Raw genomic sequence first — 17740 nt, forward strand, 5'->3', positions numbered from 1 at the left:
CTCATCTGTAAAACGGGGGTTCACAGTATCTACCCCACAGCGTTGTGTTGAGGACCAGGTAGAGTTGTCACTTAGAATAGCACCGGTTCACAGTCTGCACTTGGAAGCTGCTTTCCGGTATTATCATCACCACAATCCTAAACCCTGGAAGAGGCAAGACCAAGTGTTCTCATGGGAGCAAGTGGAAGGCCTGCCAGACCCCACCCAACCTTTGTTTCATCTGTAAAAACCCTTGGTTTTACAGGACTTGTAGGGATTAATACTGATAGATGAGTGTAGACATAGCTTGATATCACCTCCTCCATGAAGTCCTTCTGGGCCTTCCTTCCCTGGGCCTATGCAAACTCCATCCCAGGACCTGCCACTCATCTCCCACCCATCTCTGAGCATGAGCGTCCCCAGGGCAAGGACCATGGCAGGTCCAAGTCTGGGTCCCCAGAGTCAGGCCTCAGCCAGTATAAGCCAGGGTCCTGTGAAGTCTGTGGAATCAAGTGAAATCCTGGCAGCCTGGCCCCAGAGAGAGAGACCCTGAGTCTGCACTGAGTAACCCGGGTCCCGCTGGGCCCTGCTTCTCAAGCTAGAAAGTGGATGGGGAAGGCCTAGATCCTCTCCAAGTTCCCGAATGTCCAACACAGATACTCTTCTGGATGCCGTGATTCCACACAGAGGCCCCACTGTGAGAAGACCACTAACCACAGACAGAATCCAGGTGTAAGACAGTGTCCTATGGAGTCTTGTCAAGGTTTCTTTGGGTCACAGAGCCTCCACCTAGGCCCCCACAGGCACCCATGGGCTCACCCATAAGAGAGAATCTGTGAAGGAGAACTGTGGCTCAGCAGCTGTCAGCTCCAGGGTCTTGGGGAGAGATGGGGGCCCAGCTGGTTCCCAGCAGCCCTGGCCTGGCCTGCGTGTTGTCTGTTGGTCAACTCCTTCTAGGCAGGGTCATGTGTCACAGGACCCCCAAACAAGCCAGGGCATCGCTAGGGGCTGGCCCAGCCACCAGGCCTCCTCCAGCATCCTGTCAGCCCAAAGGCACAAGATAAAGTCAAAGTCTCAGCCTGTCCAGTGCACTCTCCCTACCACTGCTCCACACACCAGAATGCTAACCACAAGCTCCCTCCTCCTGCCTCCCCTCGGCACAGGCCATTCACTGCTGCTCACTTGTTTACAAAGCAAACTCTTTCTCCTCCTTCAAGACCCAGCCTCCTGAAGCTGCAGAAACAGATCCTGTCCGACGCCCGCTCCCAGCTCCACAGGTGGGTGGGGCCCACAGGAGGACAGAGTTTATGCTGCTGACTGCCAGTGTGTCCTGCCTCCTTCCTGGCCCCTACAATGTCACCCTGGGCTCTGAGTGGGGACACTATGCCCCTTCCCAGACCAAGTGCTCCATGAGTGGGGGTCCAATGACAGTGTCAATGTGCAAGTGTGAAACAGCTGGACTTCGGCTACGGCACCAGCCTCAGCACACCAGCCATGCTGCTGCCCTGATGCCTGGGTGGGCTGGGCAGTGGCCCTGGTGGCCCATGCTTCTCATCACCAAGCACACCCTGAGGTCCAGCTCTGGGCAGGCACCTCTTCTGGTGGGCTGGCTGGGCCTCGGAGGTGGCACAGCAGTTAGGCTGAGTGTATCAGGGAGTGTTCCTAGCCTCTGATACAGCTATTCCCCCACAGACGGGACAGAAATGACCTGTCACAGAAATGACCCATCATAAGGGCCGGAGGCCTGGGTACCCACAGTTAATATGCGTGCGTGTGTGTGTGTGTGCGTGCATGCATGTGTGTGCGCACGTGCGCATGCATGCATAATGCTAGTGCCAGAAACCTGTCTCAACTCCAGGAAGAACGCCGCTGGTACGATCCAGGGCCTTAGCTAGTAATCCTGGGCCCCAGCCCAAAGCTTGCCCTGGGGACCCGCAGCTCTCCAGCCGGGTGCCTGTGAGGCCCCACTGTTCCTTGGTGGAAGCCAAGGCTGTAGGCAGCACCAGAAGGCCCAGGGAATCTCACTGGGATGGGTGGCGGTGAGGGCCCAGTGCTGGAGGAGAGCATGTTCTCCACATCTCATTTGGCCACCAGTAGGTGGGACATGGAGCAAACACATGGAAGAAGAGGGTGGCCACACCTGTTTTTCCAATCGCAGGTGCACACAGCCCCGGGCCCTGTGGCATGCTAAGATATATCTAATGCCTCAAGGTGGGGGACTGGGCACCTGATGAGTATGAGGGCCCCTCTGCCACAGTTTCCAGTGACAGGGGCAGTGACCATCTTCACCAGTGGCTACATCCACAGCATGGGTCCTTCCCTCCATGACCACAGGGATCTCAGTCAGCCCCGAGGAAGGAGTCCCAGGTGGCCTCTCCTGGGACACTGGGTGGGTGCTGCTGTGCCAGAGGGGCTGGGGTGAGGCCTGGTGGCCAGTGGGAACTCACCATGCATTTGTTGGGCTTCTCGCCCGAGTGCACCCGCATGTGGATGAGCAGCTTGTAGCGGGCGTTGAAGGGCTTGTAGCGGCGCACACAGCCAGCCCAGAAGCAGGTGAAGTCCTCGCCCTTGCGCTGGTCGATGTGGCTCTTCTCGATGTGCCGCACCAGCTCCTCCTGCTGCTCATAGGCTGCACAGCAGTCCACCCAGCGGCACGCCTGCTGCCCGGCCACTACCCTGCCCGCCAGGCCCAGCCCCAGGCCTCCAAGGCTCGGGCCAGGCGGCAACTGAGACAGGGGATAGGGGGGCGGCAGGTCCTGCTGGTGAGGCCCAAAGAGCTCTGAAAACTCATCTGCGGGTTCCTGCTTCAGGAAGCTCGCCTTCCGGCAGGCTTCAAGTTGCAAGCTGCCCTCATGGCTGTCCGTCGATGCAGGGCCAGGCCGGGCCCGCTTGGAAGGGCCCCCGGGGTCTCCTGCCAGAGGGGGGCTCCGGAGTCCATTTACACAGGTGACCAGAGACATCTGGGAGGAGCGGATGATGGAGGTGACGTCGGAGGAAGCACAGGGTGAGGAGGAGGCTGGGGAGGTGGGGGGTAGGCCCAAGAGGCAGCAGCGCTTCAGGCTGCCCTCAGGGAGGTGGGCCTCAGGCTGGGGGCCAGGGCCAGAGCTGGGTTCGCTGCCCAGAAGGTAGCAGGAAGGCGCAGGGGTGGTGAGGCTTCGGCCCGGGAGGTCCAGGTCTGGGTGCAGGCAAGTGGCCGGCGGGGCCCGACAGTGGGCAGACAGGGACGTTCGGGCCTCTGCCATGGCTTGGTAGTTGGTCAGCGACTCCTGTTTGATGTGTTGTGTGGTTGGGAGGCTGCCGTTCACATAGGTGGCCTGGGGTCTGGGCGACCTGGAAGACAGTGGCCAGAGAGGTCATGAGAGGCTGGGCATGCCACAGAGGGAAGGCCCAGGCGGGGGCAGACAGGGAAGCTGAGGACCAAGGAATGGACAAGCCCAGGGCAGGAAACAGAGGCTGAAGGCTGAAGGCAGAGAAACAGCACCTACAGATTGGTTGTCGGGAAAACAAGGCAGAGTGTAAAGGAAAATGGGGGGAGAGAGAGAGGAAGAGGAGGGCTGGGGAAGGAAAGAAGAGGCAGGAGGCCAGGCACAATGGCTCATGCCTATAATCCCAGCACTTTGGGAAGTCAAGGCAAGAAGACTGCTTGAGTCCAGGAGTGTTCAAGACCAGCCTGGGCTACATAGTGAGACTCTATCTCTACAAAAAAATTTACAAATTAGACAGGTGTGGGGTTGTGCACCTGTAGTCCCAGCTACTTGGCAGGCTGAGGTAGCAGGATCGCTTGAGCCCAGGAGGTTGAGGCTGCAGGGAACCAAGGTCATAACATGCACTCCAGGGTGAATATGGTGAGACCACCAGGAAGGAGGACCTTGCACCCTTTTACCAAAGCTCAGCACCCCTACCCAGCCCCGAATGCCACGCCATCCTGCCTCCCAGGGGCTTCCCTGCTCCCTCTCCGTGGCCTTCTAGTGAATTCTCCAGGAAGAAGGCTGAGGCTGGCATTTTGAGGAACACCCAGATCCAGGGTATATTAAATTCCACTTACATGTCCCTTAAGTCTTTCTTAATTTTTGTAATCTAGCTGAACTTCCACAAATGCTAATTGTATGACACTTTGCCCCAAGCAGCCTGGCCTTTCCACTGTTAATGTCAGTGCATGGGGGAGTGTGAAGTGCAGTCCTGGTGGGGGTGTCTTAGGAGGAACTGAGGCAAAGCTTCTGAGGGGTCCCAGGGATTCAGGCCCTCACAATGTGACTGCATGAAACTGCGATTTTGGGGAAAAGCCATGGTGCAGGCCAGGCAGGGCAGCCCATGGGAGTATGTGGGTTTGAGATCAGGCTCAGCCACATTCAGCCATGCAAACTTGGGCAACGTCCTTTGCCATCCTGGGCCTTTCTCCTCCTCTGGGACATCAGGTGGATCCTTCCCATGAGAGCAAGGGTGGATATGTGGGCACGGCTGCGGTTTGCCAGGTGACTGTCTTCACCACACAGGTGGTATACAGGTGTCCAGAGGGCCTCTCCCAGATGTGGAGCATTCCCTCTGCCACTGCGCAGGAGGCCAGGCTTAAAGGACGCAAGGAGATTCCTGCACTGATGCTTCCACCATTCTGAGTGGGGGGACCAGGTAAGGTGCAGAGAGGGACAGCAGGGCCTGCCTGTCACCAGAGCACTCTGAAAAGGGGAAAGGTCAGGAAGGTGAGGCGGGGCTGAGAGTCAGGAAGCCCCTCTGGCTGGCTAGGCAGAACAGGAAGCCTGATGCTATGCCTGAAGTCTGGCTAGAACACCCCATGCCACCTCATCCCATCTGAACCTCAGTTTCCTTGCCCGTAAAATGGGGGCTAAGTCTACCTTAGAGGCTGGCTGCCAGATCGAGTGAGATGGCCCCGTGACAGCCCTCTGCGAGGGGGATGGCAGGGTGAAGGGAGCTCTTATCGCTGCTGTTCTACCGCCACTGTCTTGGGGCTCTCTGAAGCCAGAGCTGTGGGGTCATCACCTGTCCCTCGGTTTCCCAAGATGGCCTTGCAGCTCCAGCCCCTCTATCTCTGGCTCCCTGCAGCTGCAGCATCCCCAGCTCCAGTCATGAGGTAGAGGCGAGGGGAATGGACAGGGAAGAGGGAAAGCCAGAGTCTGGAGGCCCTCAGACAGCATGGGCTCCAATCGCATCACACACAGGTGGGAAAGGGGCTGAGAGGGCGCAAGGCCTGCACGCAGGCGTACAGCAGCAAGCCGGGGCCAGGCCTGGCCAGAACCCCCATTCCCCTTCTCTGGAGTGCAGGTGTTTTTTCCTATGTTGAACTGACCTGAAGCTCCCCCTGAATGAAGGGGAAGGGGAAGGGCTTTTCTGTTTGTTTCTCAACTACACCTAGCGACCTCTTCCCTCCCAAGAACCATAATCTAAGTGGTCATTGGGGGAGTCAGAAGGAGGTTTGAGTCCAAGGTAGACAGCAAACACGCATCTCCTCTCCCCAGGGCTGGGCACACTGCCCCCACCATTGCCAGCAGAAAGCTCTGAGTATCTTAAAGATCGGATGGAAAAGTGGTAACTTTATAGGGCTTAAAAAAAATAAAAGCAGGTCAGGCGCGGTGGCTCATACCTGTAATCCCAGGATTTTGGGAGGCCGAGGTGGGCAAATCACCTGAGGTCAGGAGTTTGAGACCAGCCTGACCAACATGGAGAAACCCCGTCTCTACAAAAATACAAAACTTATTCAGGCATGGTGATGCACGCTTGTAATTCCAGCTACTCAGGAGGCTGAGGCAGGAGAACTGCTTGCCCAGGAGGCAGAAGTTGCAGTGAGCCAAGATCGTGCCATTGCACTCCAGCCTGGGCAACAAAGCGAGACTCCATCTCAAAAATAAATAAATAAAAGCAGAGCTGCTCCTCAGGGGACTGTGATCCTGGGCCTGGCAAAGGCAGGCATGGGCGGGAGTTCGGCCAGGAAAACATCTGTTTGGAGCAGTCCCTTGAAAATGGCTTCAGGTAAATCAACCAACACCAAGAGAAGAGAACAGCGGTAGCTTCTGTGACTGAGCTACCCAAGTGACTAAGACTGACAGCAAAACCTTGTGCAGCATCAGGTCGGGAGGGTGACTCAGGCCTTGGTGTCTTGTGGCTCCCCATATGCACTGAGGAAGTACTGCCTCCCTTCCTCCACTGTACTGTGAGGCCCAGGAAGTGGTTCCGGCCTGGCTCTGCTGCTGAGCCCTGTGCACCCCAGGACAACTCCCATCACATCTCTAGAAACTGCAAGCCTGGGTCTCTAGACAGAGTGAACAACTGCTGAGCAGCTGAACGTGCCGGGTGCCTTCCCAAGGGTCATCTAATGCAATCCTAGCACAGCAGAAGACGTGGTAGTATCTGCTGAACACATGACTACACGCCTCACGGGAGATTCCACCATCTGTTTTACACTTAGGAAAACTGAAGCGACCTGCCCGAGCCTGCAAGGCAGTGATAGAGCAGGAACTGGAATCTGGATCTGTGTGACTCAGAAGGTTGGGGCTCCAGCTTTGTCTATAGAATGATTTCGTCTGATGACTATTACATTCCTTACAGCTTCAATGTTCTAAGTATCAGAGATGCACATGTTCTTCTGTCCATAATCCTGGACCCTGGAAGGGAGCTGCTGAGATTGGGATAGTCAGTGTTTCTCCAGCAGAGACTCAGGGGAGAGGTAGGGATCTCAGATTTCATGCCCCTGAGGGGTCAGCAACTGTAGTCTGAATGAAGGGTCAGTGATTTCACTCAACAGGCTTTTCACTCTGTGCTAGGTGACGCTGAAGAAGTGGGGAAGACCAGGTCCCTAACCTTTGGCAGCTCCCCTTCCAATAGGGGAGTCTGTGGACCAGTCCCCTGAGAGAACATTTACATTCTGCTGAGGAGTAGGTAGAGTTCTGGTGAACAGAACTAGTTATGTAGCCTCTCTAGCCTCAGTTTCCCCACTCAACGGCAGTTGGGGGTTGAGAGCATTAATGCATAAAAAGTGCTTGGCCCGGTGAAACCCCATCTCTACTAAAAAAAAAAAAAAGAAAGAAAGAAAAAAGAAAAAAACTACAAACAATTAGCTGGGCGTGGTGGCTGGTGCCTGTAGTCCCAGCTACTTGGGAGGCTGAGGCAGGAGAATGGTGTGAACCCGGGAGGCGGAGCTTGCAGTGAGCCGAGATCGTGCCACTGCACTCCAGCCTGGGCGACACAATGAGACTCCGTCTCAAAAAAAAAAAAAAAAAAAAAAAAAAAAAAAAAGTGCTTGGCCTGGGGTGTAGTGTGCAGTAAGCACACCACCATCATTTTTTATTAGCCGTAGGATCTGGGCCTCCTGGGACCATGAGGACTGAATAAGAGAATGTACACCCGAAGGAGTCACTCAGGAAACTGGGGCTATTTTTATTAGTATTAGAGAGTTAGGCTGGAGGCAAGGAGACGGCTGGCGCAGGAGCCCAGGCGCTAGTTGCAGGGTCCTGAGATTGGGAGGGGCAGGCACCAAGAGTGGAGAGAAGGGGCCCCAAACATAAGCCCATTGGGCGGTTGGGGGAAGGCATGGAATTCGGATCAGGTGTGGCACAGGGGTGGGGATCTGTTTTCCTTTAGGAAAATGAGTGAGTCTGAAAGTGTCAGCTCAAATTCAACCCTATTAAATTCAATTTAATAGGGAGGGTATGGGGGCACAGCAACTTAGACTGATGCCGGCGTAGAATTCTACATACAGACTCTCCTGTGCCGTAAATTGTCAAAATGATATTCAAAATGACAAATGATATTTCTGACTGTCTCTAGCAAAAGAAAAAAAAAATCCTCTTCCTTAGCTTTTCCTAGATTAGCACAGCTTCTACCCTGAGACATAACAGAATGAATTTCACCAGGGAAATTGGATACCACTGGAGAGCCTCCAGAGAAGAATCCAGTAGATAAATGCATTTGACTGTCACCAAACAATGCACAGCTCAAAGTCTAAAAGACGCTTCATCCTTGCTATGGACTGATTTGTGTGCCCCCAAAATTTATACGTTGAAGCCCTAACACCCAGTGTGACTGTGTTTGGAGATACAGCCTTTAAATAAATAATTAAGGCTAAACGAGGTCATAAGGGTGAGATCCTACTCTGATAAGACAGGTGTTCTTATAAGAAATGAGGGTCGGGCACGGTGGCTCATGCCTGTAATCCCAGCACTTTGGGAGATTGAGGCAGGTGAATCGCTTGAGCCCAGGAGTTCAAGACCAGCCTGGCCAACATAGTGAAACCCTGTCTCTACAAAAAATTAGCCAGGCGTGGTGGCATATGCCTGTAGTCCTAGCTGCTGGAGTGGTTCAGGTGGCAGGATCACTTGAGCCTGGGAGGTTGGGAGCCTTGGGAGGCTGAGGCAGGAGAATGGTGTGAACCCGGGAGGCGGAGCTTGCAGTGAGCCGAGATTGTGCCACTGCACTCCAGCCTGGGTGACAGAGTAAGACCCTATCTCAAAAAAAAAAAAGAAAAAAAAAGGAGTTAGGGCACAGGCCGAGGGATGGCCACATGAGGACTCGGCGACAAGACAGCCACCTGTGAGCTAAGGAGAGAGGCCTCAGAAGAAACCAAACCTGCTGGCACCTCAGTCCTGCACTTCTAGTCTCCAGAATGGTGAGAAAGCACAATTCTCTTGTTTAAACCACCGAGTCCATGGCATTTGCTATGGCAGCCTAAACAAATGAATACACGCCTAAAATCAGAAGTTTTACTAATATCAAAGGAAGCCAGAAGGAATCTAAATTCTCAAAGGAAAATGGTTGCACTTGGGAAGAACAGCATCCTTCTATTGAGGAATTTCTCCACTGTGGGGCTCCCACAAGAACGTAAACTCCATCGGGGGAGATCTTTGCTTCCTTCACCAAGATGCTCCCAGCACCGACCACAGTGCCTGGCACATGACAGGCACTTTACAAATGGCTGGTGAAGGAATAAACTGCAAACCAGCCACTGGGCAAATGTTTAGAATCTCTGGTCTGTGAAGCAGGCCTCAGGCCAGCAGCCCCAGGCAGTGGGTGAGAGGCCTGGGGCTAAGCTGGTGTGCACAGAGGCCTGTCTGTGACTGACCCGACTGTCAGCAAACCAGAGGGCACCAAGGCTGCTATGGTTTGAATATCTGTTCCCTCCCAAACTCATGCTGAAACTTAATGCCAAATGTGGCAGTGTTGAGAGGTGGGGCCTTTAAAAGGTGACTGGGTTGGGTCATGAAGGCTCTGCCTCATGTATGGATGAATCTGTTCACGGGTTAAAGGATGATCATGGGAGTGGGACTGGTGGCTTTATAAAACGAGAGGGACCCGAGCTAGCGTGCTCAGCCCCCTCACAGGTAATGCCCTATGCCACCTCAGGACTCTGCAGAGGCCCAGCCAGCAAGAAGGGCCTCACCAGATGCAGCCCCCCAATCTTGGACTTAGCCTCCAAAACTATAAGAAGTAAATTCCTTTTCTTTATAAATTACCCAGTGCCAGGTATTCTGTCAATATCTAACAGAAAACAGACTAAGACAAAGACACAACTGAGACCCCAGGAGAAGCTGTAGGAGGTGGGTGTCAGCCCAATGCACACCCTAATGAGACAGGGTGGCCGGCACTGGAAGTGTGCAGGCACTGAGCAGACAGCTACCCAGCAGGGCTTTGTGGGCCATGGTCTCCTGGGGCAGAGATGGCACGTGGGAGGAATCCCTCTCTGCCCTATCAGCAGTTCAGGGTTTGACACTCCATAAACTCTGAGCTGGGTTTTCCTTCCCCAACCTACCCATGAATCTTCCTCTTCTGAAATGATTGATTCTCTGTGAAAAGCTCCGTCTGCTTATTTGGCAGGGAAACACCTCAACAGAACCATCCTTGTGTCTCTCAGAAGGCAAAGCAGGAGGTGCAGGATCTAGGCCAGGCAGCCGCTTCTGAGCTACGGGCCCCTCGTGCCTCCATTTCCCCATGTGTCCCCCCAGCTAAACACAGGAGGTGAGGCCTGAGGCCCTTGGTCCTGGGGCCTCCTGGGAGTGTCCACAGAAAGCAGCTGCCCACACCTACCTGTTAGGGTGGGGAAAATGCAGCAGCCTCTCACAAGCTTGGGGGTGAGCCCGAGGTGGCGGGCTTCCTGCAGGGAGAAACAGGCCCTGGCAGCAGGTGGGGCCAGGGCCCTCAGCAAGGTCCAGGTCCAGCAGGCTCTTCTCTGAGCCCGGGGTGCAGTGGCCGTAGCTTCCATTCACTAGGCAGAGAAAGACAGGGAGAGAGGGATACAGTGAATATGAACAGCCTGCTGAGGGGTGTGGGGAGAGGGCAGTCCCTGGGGTACAGCAAGGGACAGGGCGCCCAGAGCCAACACTCACTGCATCCCTGCTGCATGCAAGGTTCCAGGATACCTCATCTAATTCCCATAACCACCAGCAGGATCGATAATAAAATCCTCCATTCTCAGGTAGGGATGCTGGGTCCCTGGTGGTTAAATGACTGTTACATGAACACTGGACACCTCCTATGTACAGACACTGTTCTAGGTGCAGGAAACACTGGTAAACAAGAGAAACTCCAAGTCTCTTGGAGCGTACAGTGTATTATCCTCTTGTTAACCACATGGTGCTCATGAGGCAAGGTGTGAGAACACCAGCTGGGGCGGGTGGCTGCTCGGCTGCGCTGCTGCCCACAGGCCAGAGGGAGCAGGGCTGACATGTGGATGTCAAGGAGTAGGTGCTCACTAAACAGCATCTGGTACTGTTAACACAAAAGCTCAGTCTACGTTGCCTTCCAAATTGTGTTACACCATAGAAACACAGTGTGCAGTTATACCTCGCTATCACCTGATTCCTCCACAGCCTGCTTCATGCCCTGCCTCGCCCTGCTAGTGGGTTTCTAGGAAGATTAACTGAAGCAGTTGATGTGAAAGTGCTGAAAAACCACATAAAGTGTAACAAAAGAGTCAGGTGTGCTTGTTCGAAGCTCCTTCCCCTCTCTGGGCCTCAGTTTCCTCATCTACAGAAGAAGGAAACATACCTCCAAACTCTATCTTCTTACGCTGTCCTATAACTCACAGAGCAAAGCTAGGGAGGAAAGGACATGAACTTTGGGGGCTGACAGACCTACTCTGCCCCAAACCAATTCCATAACTCGGACAAATCCCTGTGCAGGGTGGACCCTGTTTCCCCTGTGTAAAATGGGGCCAGTTTCACCCGTTCCCCAGTGATGCTGTGAGCCTCTGAGAACAGAGGCACAAAGTCCCTGGCACAGTGCTGAAACCTAGCAGATATGCCAAGAAGGAAAATTGTTCTTATTGTTAAACAGCACTTCAACAATTACAAAGTGCCTTGCAGATACAATAAAACATGATTGATAGGCCCAAGTATGGCCAATACTGAGAAAGATAAACCATTAAGACGTGAAAAAAACCTGGTCCCAGAACATGATTGACTCCTTACCACGAGGAAAAGGACATCAGCAAGAGCAGCATCTGCCGAGCAGCCTGTGTAGAACCAGGGCTGGGGACGCACACCACTGTCTCACTTGAGCATCCCCACTGCTGTCCAAGGGAGGCCCAAGTCTCACTATCCCCATTTTACAGAGGACAAAACAGAGGTGTGGGGAGGTTCAATTACTCACCCAAGAACACACAGCTAGGAAGCCTCTGAGTTGGATTTCCGGATCAGATCTGTCAGACCCAAACCCCACATCTTAATCGCTATGTAATAATAAGAAGCCTTTTAGAGATTCCGCCCCTGAGGATCCCTGTCCCTCAACCCTAATTCTAGCCTGCCCACAAGGCAGTTCCTTCGGCACGCTATTATCCCCGTGCTGAGGCCGGGCACTTAGTGCTAACTAGCCACGTGCCATAGCTCTGGAGAGGCACCAGGCATGTGCTTGCCGAGCACGTTCCAGTCTGTGGATGAGCATGCAATGCTCACAAGGTCCCAGGGCAGGTGAGGTGCTCATATAGGAGCCTCCAGGTTCCCAGTCACACGCGAGCCTGTGGAGAGGACTCGGCAAACATCTGCTCCCACACCACCTTCCCAGCCCCAGCCCCAGCCCCAGCCCCAGTCCTGGCCCATCCTGCTGCAAGCAATGCTTTTTCCCACTGGCCCTGGCTGCTGCCTGGCCAGCCCCTCACAAGCTTATGTTTTAATAACTGGGCTTTTAATTAAAATGAAATCCCTGGTAACAAATGTGAATGGCCTGAGTTAATGAGAGCAGGCTGCCGCTCATTTAACTCCGTCTCTGCTTGGCCGTCTTTGCTTTTTCCAAATCGTTTCTGCATGCAATTTTATTGTCCCATTGAGGCAAACCCTGGGACTGGGCCTCAGAAAACTGTGGATAATTTTATGACCATTAATAGCATTTGGAGCAGAGAGTGCTTAATCATCACATGGGGCAGTTTCACCAGGGTCTTTCTCCCAGAGTCTCTAACGGGGGTACCGTTCAGAGCTTCCTTCCAGGACTCACCAGCCCCTCTGGGGCCTTGGGTTACTCCTCCCCTCCTGCACTTAGGAGGCTGTGTGCAGTGAAGGAAGACAGGCCCTAGAAAGGGTGGAGAGGCAGCACCTACCAAGCCCTCACCCATCAAGCCCTTCAAGGGTCCATCCCTGTGGGGCAGGGGCAGGACAGCCATTTCCCAGATGAGAAAGGCAAGGTTTGGAGAGAGATTCTGTGCCTTTGAGCAGGCCTGGGGGTCTGTAAGAGGCAGGGCCACAGTTCAAACCTAGATCTCCCAGACTTCGAAGCCCACAATCTGCTGCCTCTTGGCCAATTGCTGAATAACCAGAGACCCCTAAATAAGTGTCCCTACCTTTGACTCCAATGAGGGTCATGTTGGAGAGCCTCTGGGAAAGTAAAAAGTAAAACCATCATAATGATGTCTAAGCTTTAATCTTTGCAATAATTCTGCCAGAAGGGTAAGCCCACTCCACTGACAGATGAGGACACAAAGGCTCAGAGGGGTCAAAGCAGTTTGCCAAGGTCACACAGGGAAGAAGGGGCTGAGTGGAGATCAAACCCATCACTTCTACGGGAAGAAATAGTCTATACCCAACAAACTACTGAGGACTGTTAGCTTCTTTTCCTCTGGATACAGTAAAAGGTTTTCCTGCAGTAAATAAACAAGCCAGCTTTGGGAAGGAGGGAGGAAGGCGCCACTCAGGTCATAGAATGGTGCCACTTAGTGCTCTAGGCTCATTCAAGCCCTTGTCTACAGCGCTCTGGGTAGAAACATCAACCTCCCAACTTTGCAGAGGGACACTGAGCACCAGAGCCAGCAAGTAGCCACTCAAGGTCATATAGTAATTGCTGGCATAGCCGGGGCCCAAAGTTGGTTTCTCAAAGCCTAGACTCTGCCCCAGGATACCTGCTGTCTCAGAGACTGGAAGTTAAATCCAACGTTGCAACACGTGTACCAGAAGTGCTGTTGGGACTCTCACCGCTACCCATCACGGACCTACATCTGCCAGGAAGGATGTAGGCACTGCCTTCTCTCTGTTGTCTTGCCTCCCTGTCCCCAATAGCTTCACAAGACCCAGATGGAGGAGGTCCACTCCTGTTCACTCTCCATCTCCAGACAGCATTGATACACGGATCCTTCCCTGGGAAAGCTGGGGAAGCAGGGGTGCCCTAGAAAGGGGTTGGCATCCGCAACCATGTCTCACTCTGTGCCACAGGGGGCCAAGAGCCAACCTTGGGTCTGGCTTTCCCCATGCAAGTGAAGTTCCTTTGGAGACTTACAGGGTGATGGAGTCCTGTATTTACTTTTACAAGTTAGTGAGAAATCCTAGAATGTCAGAGTTGAGACTGGCTGACCATCTACTTCATTAATAGATAAGAAGCTAAGGCTCAGAGAAGGAAAGGGCCTGCCCCAGCCACACAGCAAATCCATAGCAGGGCCTGGATTGGCACTTTTTAAGCTAGGTAAGAATGTGGTTTGGTTTTCTCATCAAGCGTCAATCTTCTTATCTGTAAAATGGTGCTAACACCTAACTCACAAGGTTGAGGTGACAAATGAGAATATGAACATGATGCATTTGGCATGAGGTCTCGCTCACAGTTAGTGCTTAAAAAGTAAAGTGATGATAATTATTTCTTTTATTTCTCCTTGAGCCTGGGGCAGGGAGACAGGGACCTGTAAGGGAAACACGCTGTCCCCAGAAAGGGCAGGTCTGGATGATTCTAAGGCCAGACTCAGAATGACAAACCCCCAAGACTTGGGATTCAGTACATGCAGGATGGGGCAGCCTGAACGAGGTCACAGCCAACAAATCTGAAGCAAACAGCTCTAGTTACACACCAGAGAGCTTTGCAAATTACCATAATGACTTGGCTATAAAGCGGCACCACATATAAGGTGACTCCCCACAAGAATTTTAATTTATGCTGAACCCTGCCAAGTCTGCGTGAGAGTGGACAATGATGCATTCAGCATCTAAGACCCAGAGGCTGCCTCCTTGCAGTCCCGGGAGCATCCAGCAGCTGGGTCCAGGCAGATCTACATCATGACTGCCTTCTTCTTCACCCACAAGCAGTTTTAGTGCCTATCAGGCACTGGGCAGGTGATAGGGCACTGCACTTTATAGTTAACAAAACATTTTTGCAGCCATCACCTATGAGCTTCATTACAACCCTCAGGAGTTGGCTGGGTAGGCTCAGAGAGGGTAGGTGATTTGCCCAAGCTCCCACAGCAAGTATAGGGCTTAGACTTGCCTGACTCAGCCATCTAGTCAGCAAACTTTTTCTGTAAAGAGCAAAAAAGTAAATGATTTAGGTTTTGTGAGTATATAGTCCCTGCCACAACTAAACTCTGCCCTTGTACCATAAAATATATATATGTGTGTGTGTGTATGTATATGTATGTGTGTATATGTGTGTGTGTGTGTGTGTGTGTGTATAAACAAATGAGTGGGACTGTGTTCCAATAAAACTTTATTTAGCAAACAGATTGCTGGCTCCTAGGCTGTTAATCTGCCAACCCCCGATCTCATGCAGCAGTGAGAGAGACAGGATTCAACATCTGAAATGAGCGTACTTTTTCCTGCATCTGTAAAATGGGGAGGATTTTACAGGGTGGAGCTGAGTGTGTGAAATCACTGTTAAATACTGAACACAGGCCTGGCTCCTGGTGGGCATTCAATGAATGGAAGTGCCTTCAGCCTGGCTCTGGGGCCGCTACAGTCTAGGCTCCCCTATCCACCTGGTGTGACCTCACACATCCATGATGCTTCGCTGCTCTGAGGCACACATCCTCGGCATCCCGTCAGGGTGGCCTGACCCTTCCAAACCCCTCTGGGCCCTCAGAGCCCAGCAGAAGCACACATCTTCCTGGAACAGTCCTTGGTCTCCTGCCTTCCCTCCTGGTCTCCCCCACTGCCTGAGCTCCCGGCCTTGGTAATCCCTGCAAATAGCTGCCACTTAGGCGCACCTTCTGCACACCCAGCACGTGCCAAATCCTTCCCATGGTTTTTCTCTAAATCTTCACAACATCACTGCAGTACTCTCTACTGCCGCACGGATGCTTTCAGTGCAATGAAAGTCCTACCTCCCCTACAATCCTGAGAAATCCTTCAGGACAAGGATCTCGGAGCCCCAGAGCTGCTGAACGTCAGTGTGGCCCTCGGTATGATTTTGTCCAACTTGCTTCACATATTGAAGGGAAAACAGGGGCCCAGATTGAAGAAAGGACTTGTCCTAGTCACACAGTGAATGTGTTCTCTAGACACCTGGGCCCCCCAGGCATGTGCCTCCTCATTCCCTCATTCCCAGCACAAAGGCCCACAGTAGGTGCTTAGAAATGCTGGGAGGGTAGGTGGCTGGGAGGCTTGTCTCAAGTTTACTTTTGTGCCTATTATATGCCAGACACTGTGACTTAGGGGAGCGGAAGAAGCTTTGTCACACACACCTAAGTTGAAGTCCTGCTCCACCATTAACTTTCTAGTTGTTTGACCCTAGACAGTCACCTCAGCCTTCTGAGCCTCAGTTTCTTCATCTATAAAATGGGGATAAGAATCCCAGCTCCAGGGGATGGCTGGCTCTTAGGATTAAGTGAGGTAATGTACATGGAGTCTCTGGCATGGTGCCTGGCACAGGCAGCACTTTGATAAAGGCCCTCTGCTGCTGCTTGGACAGGCAGGGAGACAAGGTCAACAGCCGCTGGGGTAGACCTATCTTCCTGGGCAGTGGGCATCAGCCACCACGGAAGAGCAGCCCCAGGCCAACGGAGTCATGCCAGCAGCCCTTCCCCAGGAGGCTGAGTATGGGTGTGGCAGCCCGCTCTCTGAGCCTAGCTTTGCCCTCTGTGCCCCAGGAGTCCTCCACCAGGCTTCCCACGAGCCAGGCCCTGGCAGGAGGGGCACCTCAGGAATCACAGGCAGGAGACACGGTGCTTCCCACTTCCCAGGTCCAGGGTGGGTGAGCAACTCACCGCAGGACACGCAGCAGAGGCAGAGCCTGAGCCGTGTTCATCTCCTAACCCTTTCTGCTCTCTGGGTTGCCTCATCACTCTCTCTTTTCCTTCCTCACAAAACCCAGAAGCCCAGAGACCAGCAGGGAGAGGGGCTTCTGAAGGAGGAGCAGCAGGAAGGTGGACAGCCCGGCGAGCTGGGTTAGCTGAGACCTGCTGCTTGCCTGGAGCCACCTTGGGGCGTTCACGGCCATCAAGGGGGCCGTAACCTCAGTGGAGGGCCTCCAGAACGGCAGGCCTGATGCTCATGGCCTCACACCGGGCTTATGCCGTCCGCCACCTCTTATCCCAGACTGCAAGAATCCTATAAATTCCCCCTTTAAAGCTATGCTAGACTTACGGGGACTCGAGCCAGTGAAACCTGAGCAGGCTCACCTCAGGACGGCGCCACGGAGACACCCGAGCCAGCCCACAGGTCCAGCCGGGTCCAGGGCCAGAGTGAGCAGCTCAGGGCGGGTCACACATGTGGCGGCAGGTGTGTGGTGTGTGTAAGTAAACACAGCCGGGGCCAGCTTTCCCTCAGACTCTTTTACTGCTACCAAACTCACACATATTTATTGTAGAAAAAATCAGAAGGTGTACCTAGGCAAGAATTAGAAAATAGATATCACCTATAAGGCCACCAGCCAGAGAGTGCCATCGCAGACGTGAAGACATAATCCTCTGCAGTATTTTCTATACATCTGTTTACATTCTTGACAAAAAACAGGGTAATACATGTATTTTCTTTTCTTTCTTTTTTTTTTTTTTTTTTAGAGACAGGGTCTCACTCTGTTGCCCAGGCTAGGGTACCGTGGCGTGATCGTAGTTCGCTGCCGTCTTGACCTCCTGGCCTCGTGGGATCCTCCACCTCAGCCTCCTAAGTAGCCAGGACAACAGGTGCATGCTATCATACCCGGCTCATACTTTCTGATACCCTGCTTTCTTCATTTAGTAACATACCATGATACCAAAGTTGATGGAGCGCCCATTATGTACCAGACACAGTGCTAGGCTCTTTCCATGCCAGTACTGCTAAACCCATTTCCAGATGAAGAGTAAGGGACTTGCCCAAGTAAGGGACTTGTAGCTGTGAAATGGGAGAGTCAGGACCCAAGGCGAGCTCTATTACACTTGGAAGGCACTGCTGACCCAGACACTGCTCCACATCGTTAAGCGATTTAGAGTAGCTGCAGCTGATGGCTTCCCCAGTGTACTAGTCAGTTCCGGCTGCTATAACGAAATACCATAGACTAGGTGGCTTAAACAACTGAAATGTATTTTCTCACAATTCCAGAGGCAAGAAGTCCAAGATCAAGGGGCCAGTCATTTTGGTTTCTGGTAAGGGCTCTCTGC

General features: G+C 53.0%; 2 protein-coding genes across 2 annotated transcripts in view; one reads left to right on the top strand and one right to left on the bottom strand.

Annotated features, from left to right (window-relative positions):
* The window catches only part of MRPL37 (mitochondrial ribosomal protein L37), a 911410-nt gene that overhangs the window by 279432 nt on the left and 614238 nt on the right, over window positions 1–17740 (top strand). The gene's annotated exons all lie outside the window — the stretch shown is intronic.
* Window positions 1–17740, bottom strand: part of GLIS1 (GLIS family zinc finger 1) — a 235612-nt gene that overhangs the window by 86125 nt on the left and 131747 nt on the right. The window contains exons 2-3 of the mRNA XM_050802872.1: window positions 10009–10186; window positions 2427–3309 (exon numbers count right to left, since the gene is read on the bottom strand). Coding sequence (XP_050658829.1) covers window positions 2427–3309; window positions 10009–10186 — 1061 coding nt within the window. The remainder of the gene's footprint in view (window positions 1–2426; window positions 3310–10008; window positions 10187–17740) is intronic.

Source organism: Macaca thibetana, chromosome 1 (genome assembly GCF_024542745.1).
Source record: "Macaca thibetana thibetana isolate TM-01 chromosome 1, ASM2454274v1, whole genome shotgun sequence".
Classification (NCBI taxonomy): Eukaryota; Metazoa; Chordata; class Mammalia; order Primates; family Cercopithecidae; genus Macaca; species Macaca thibetana.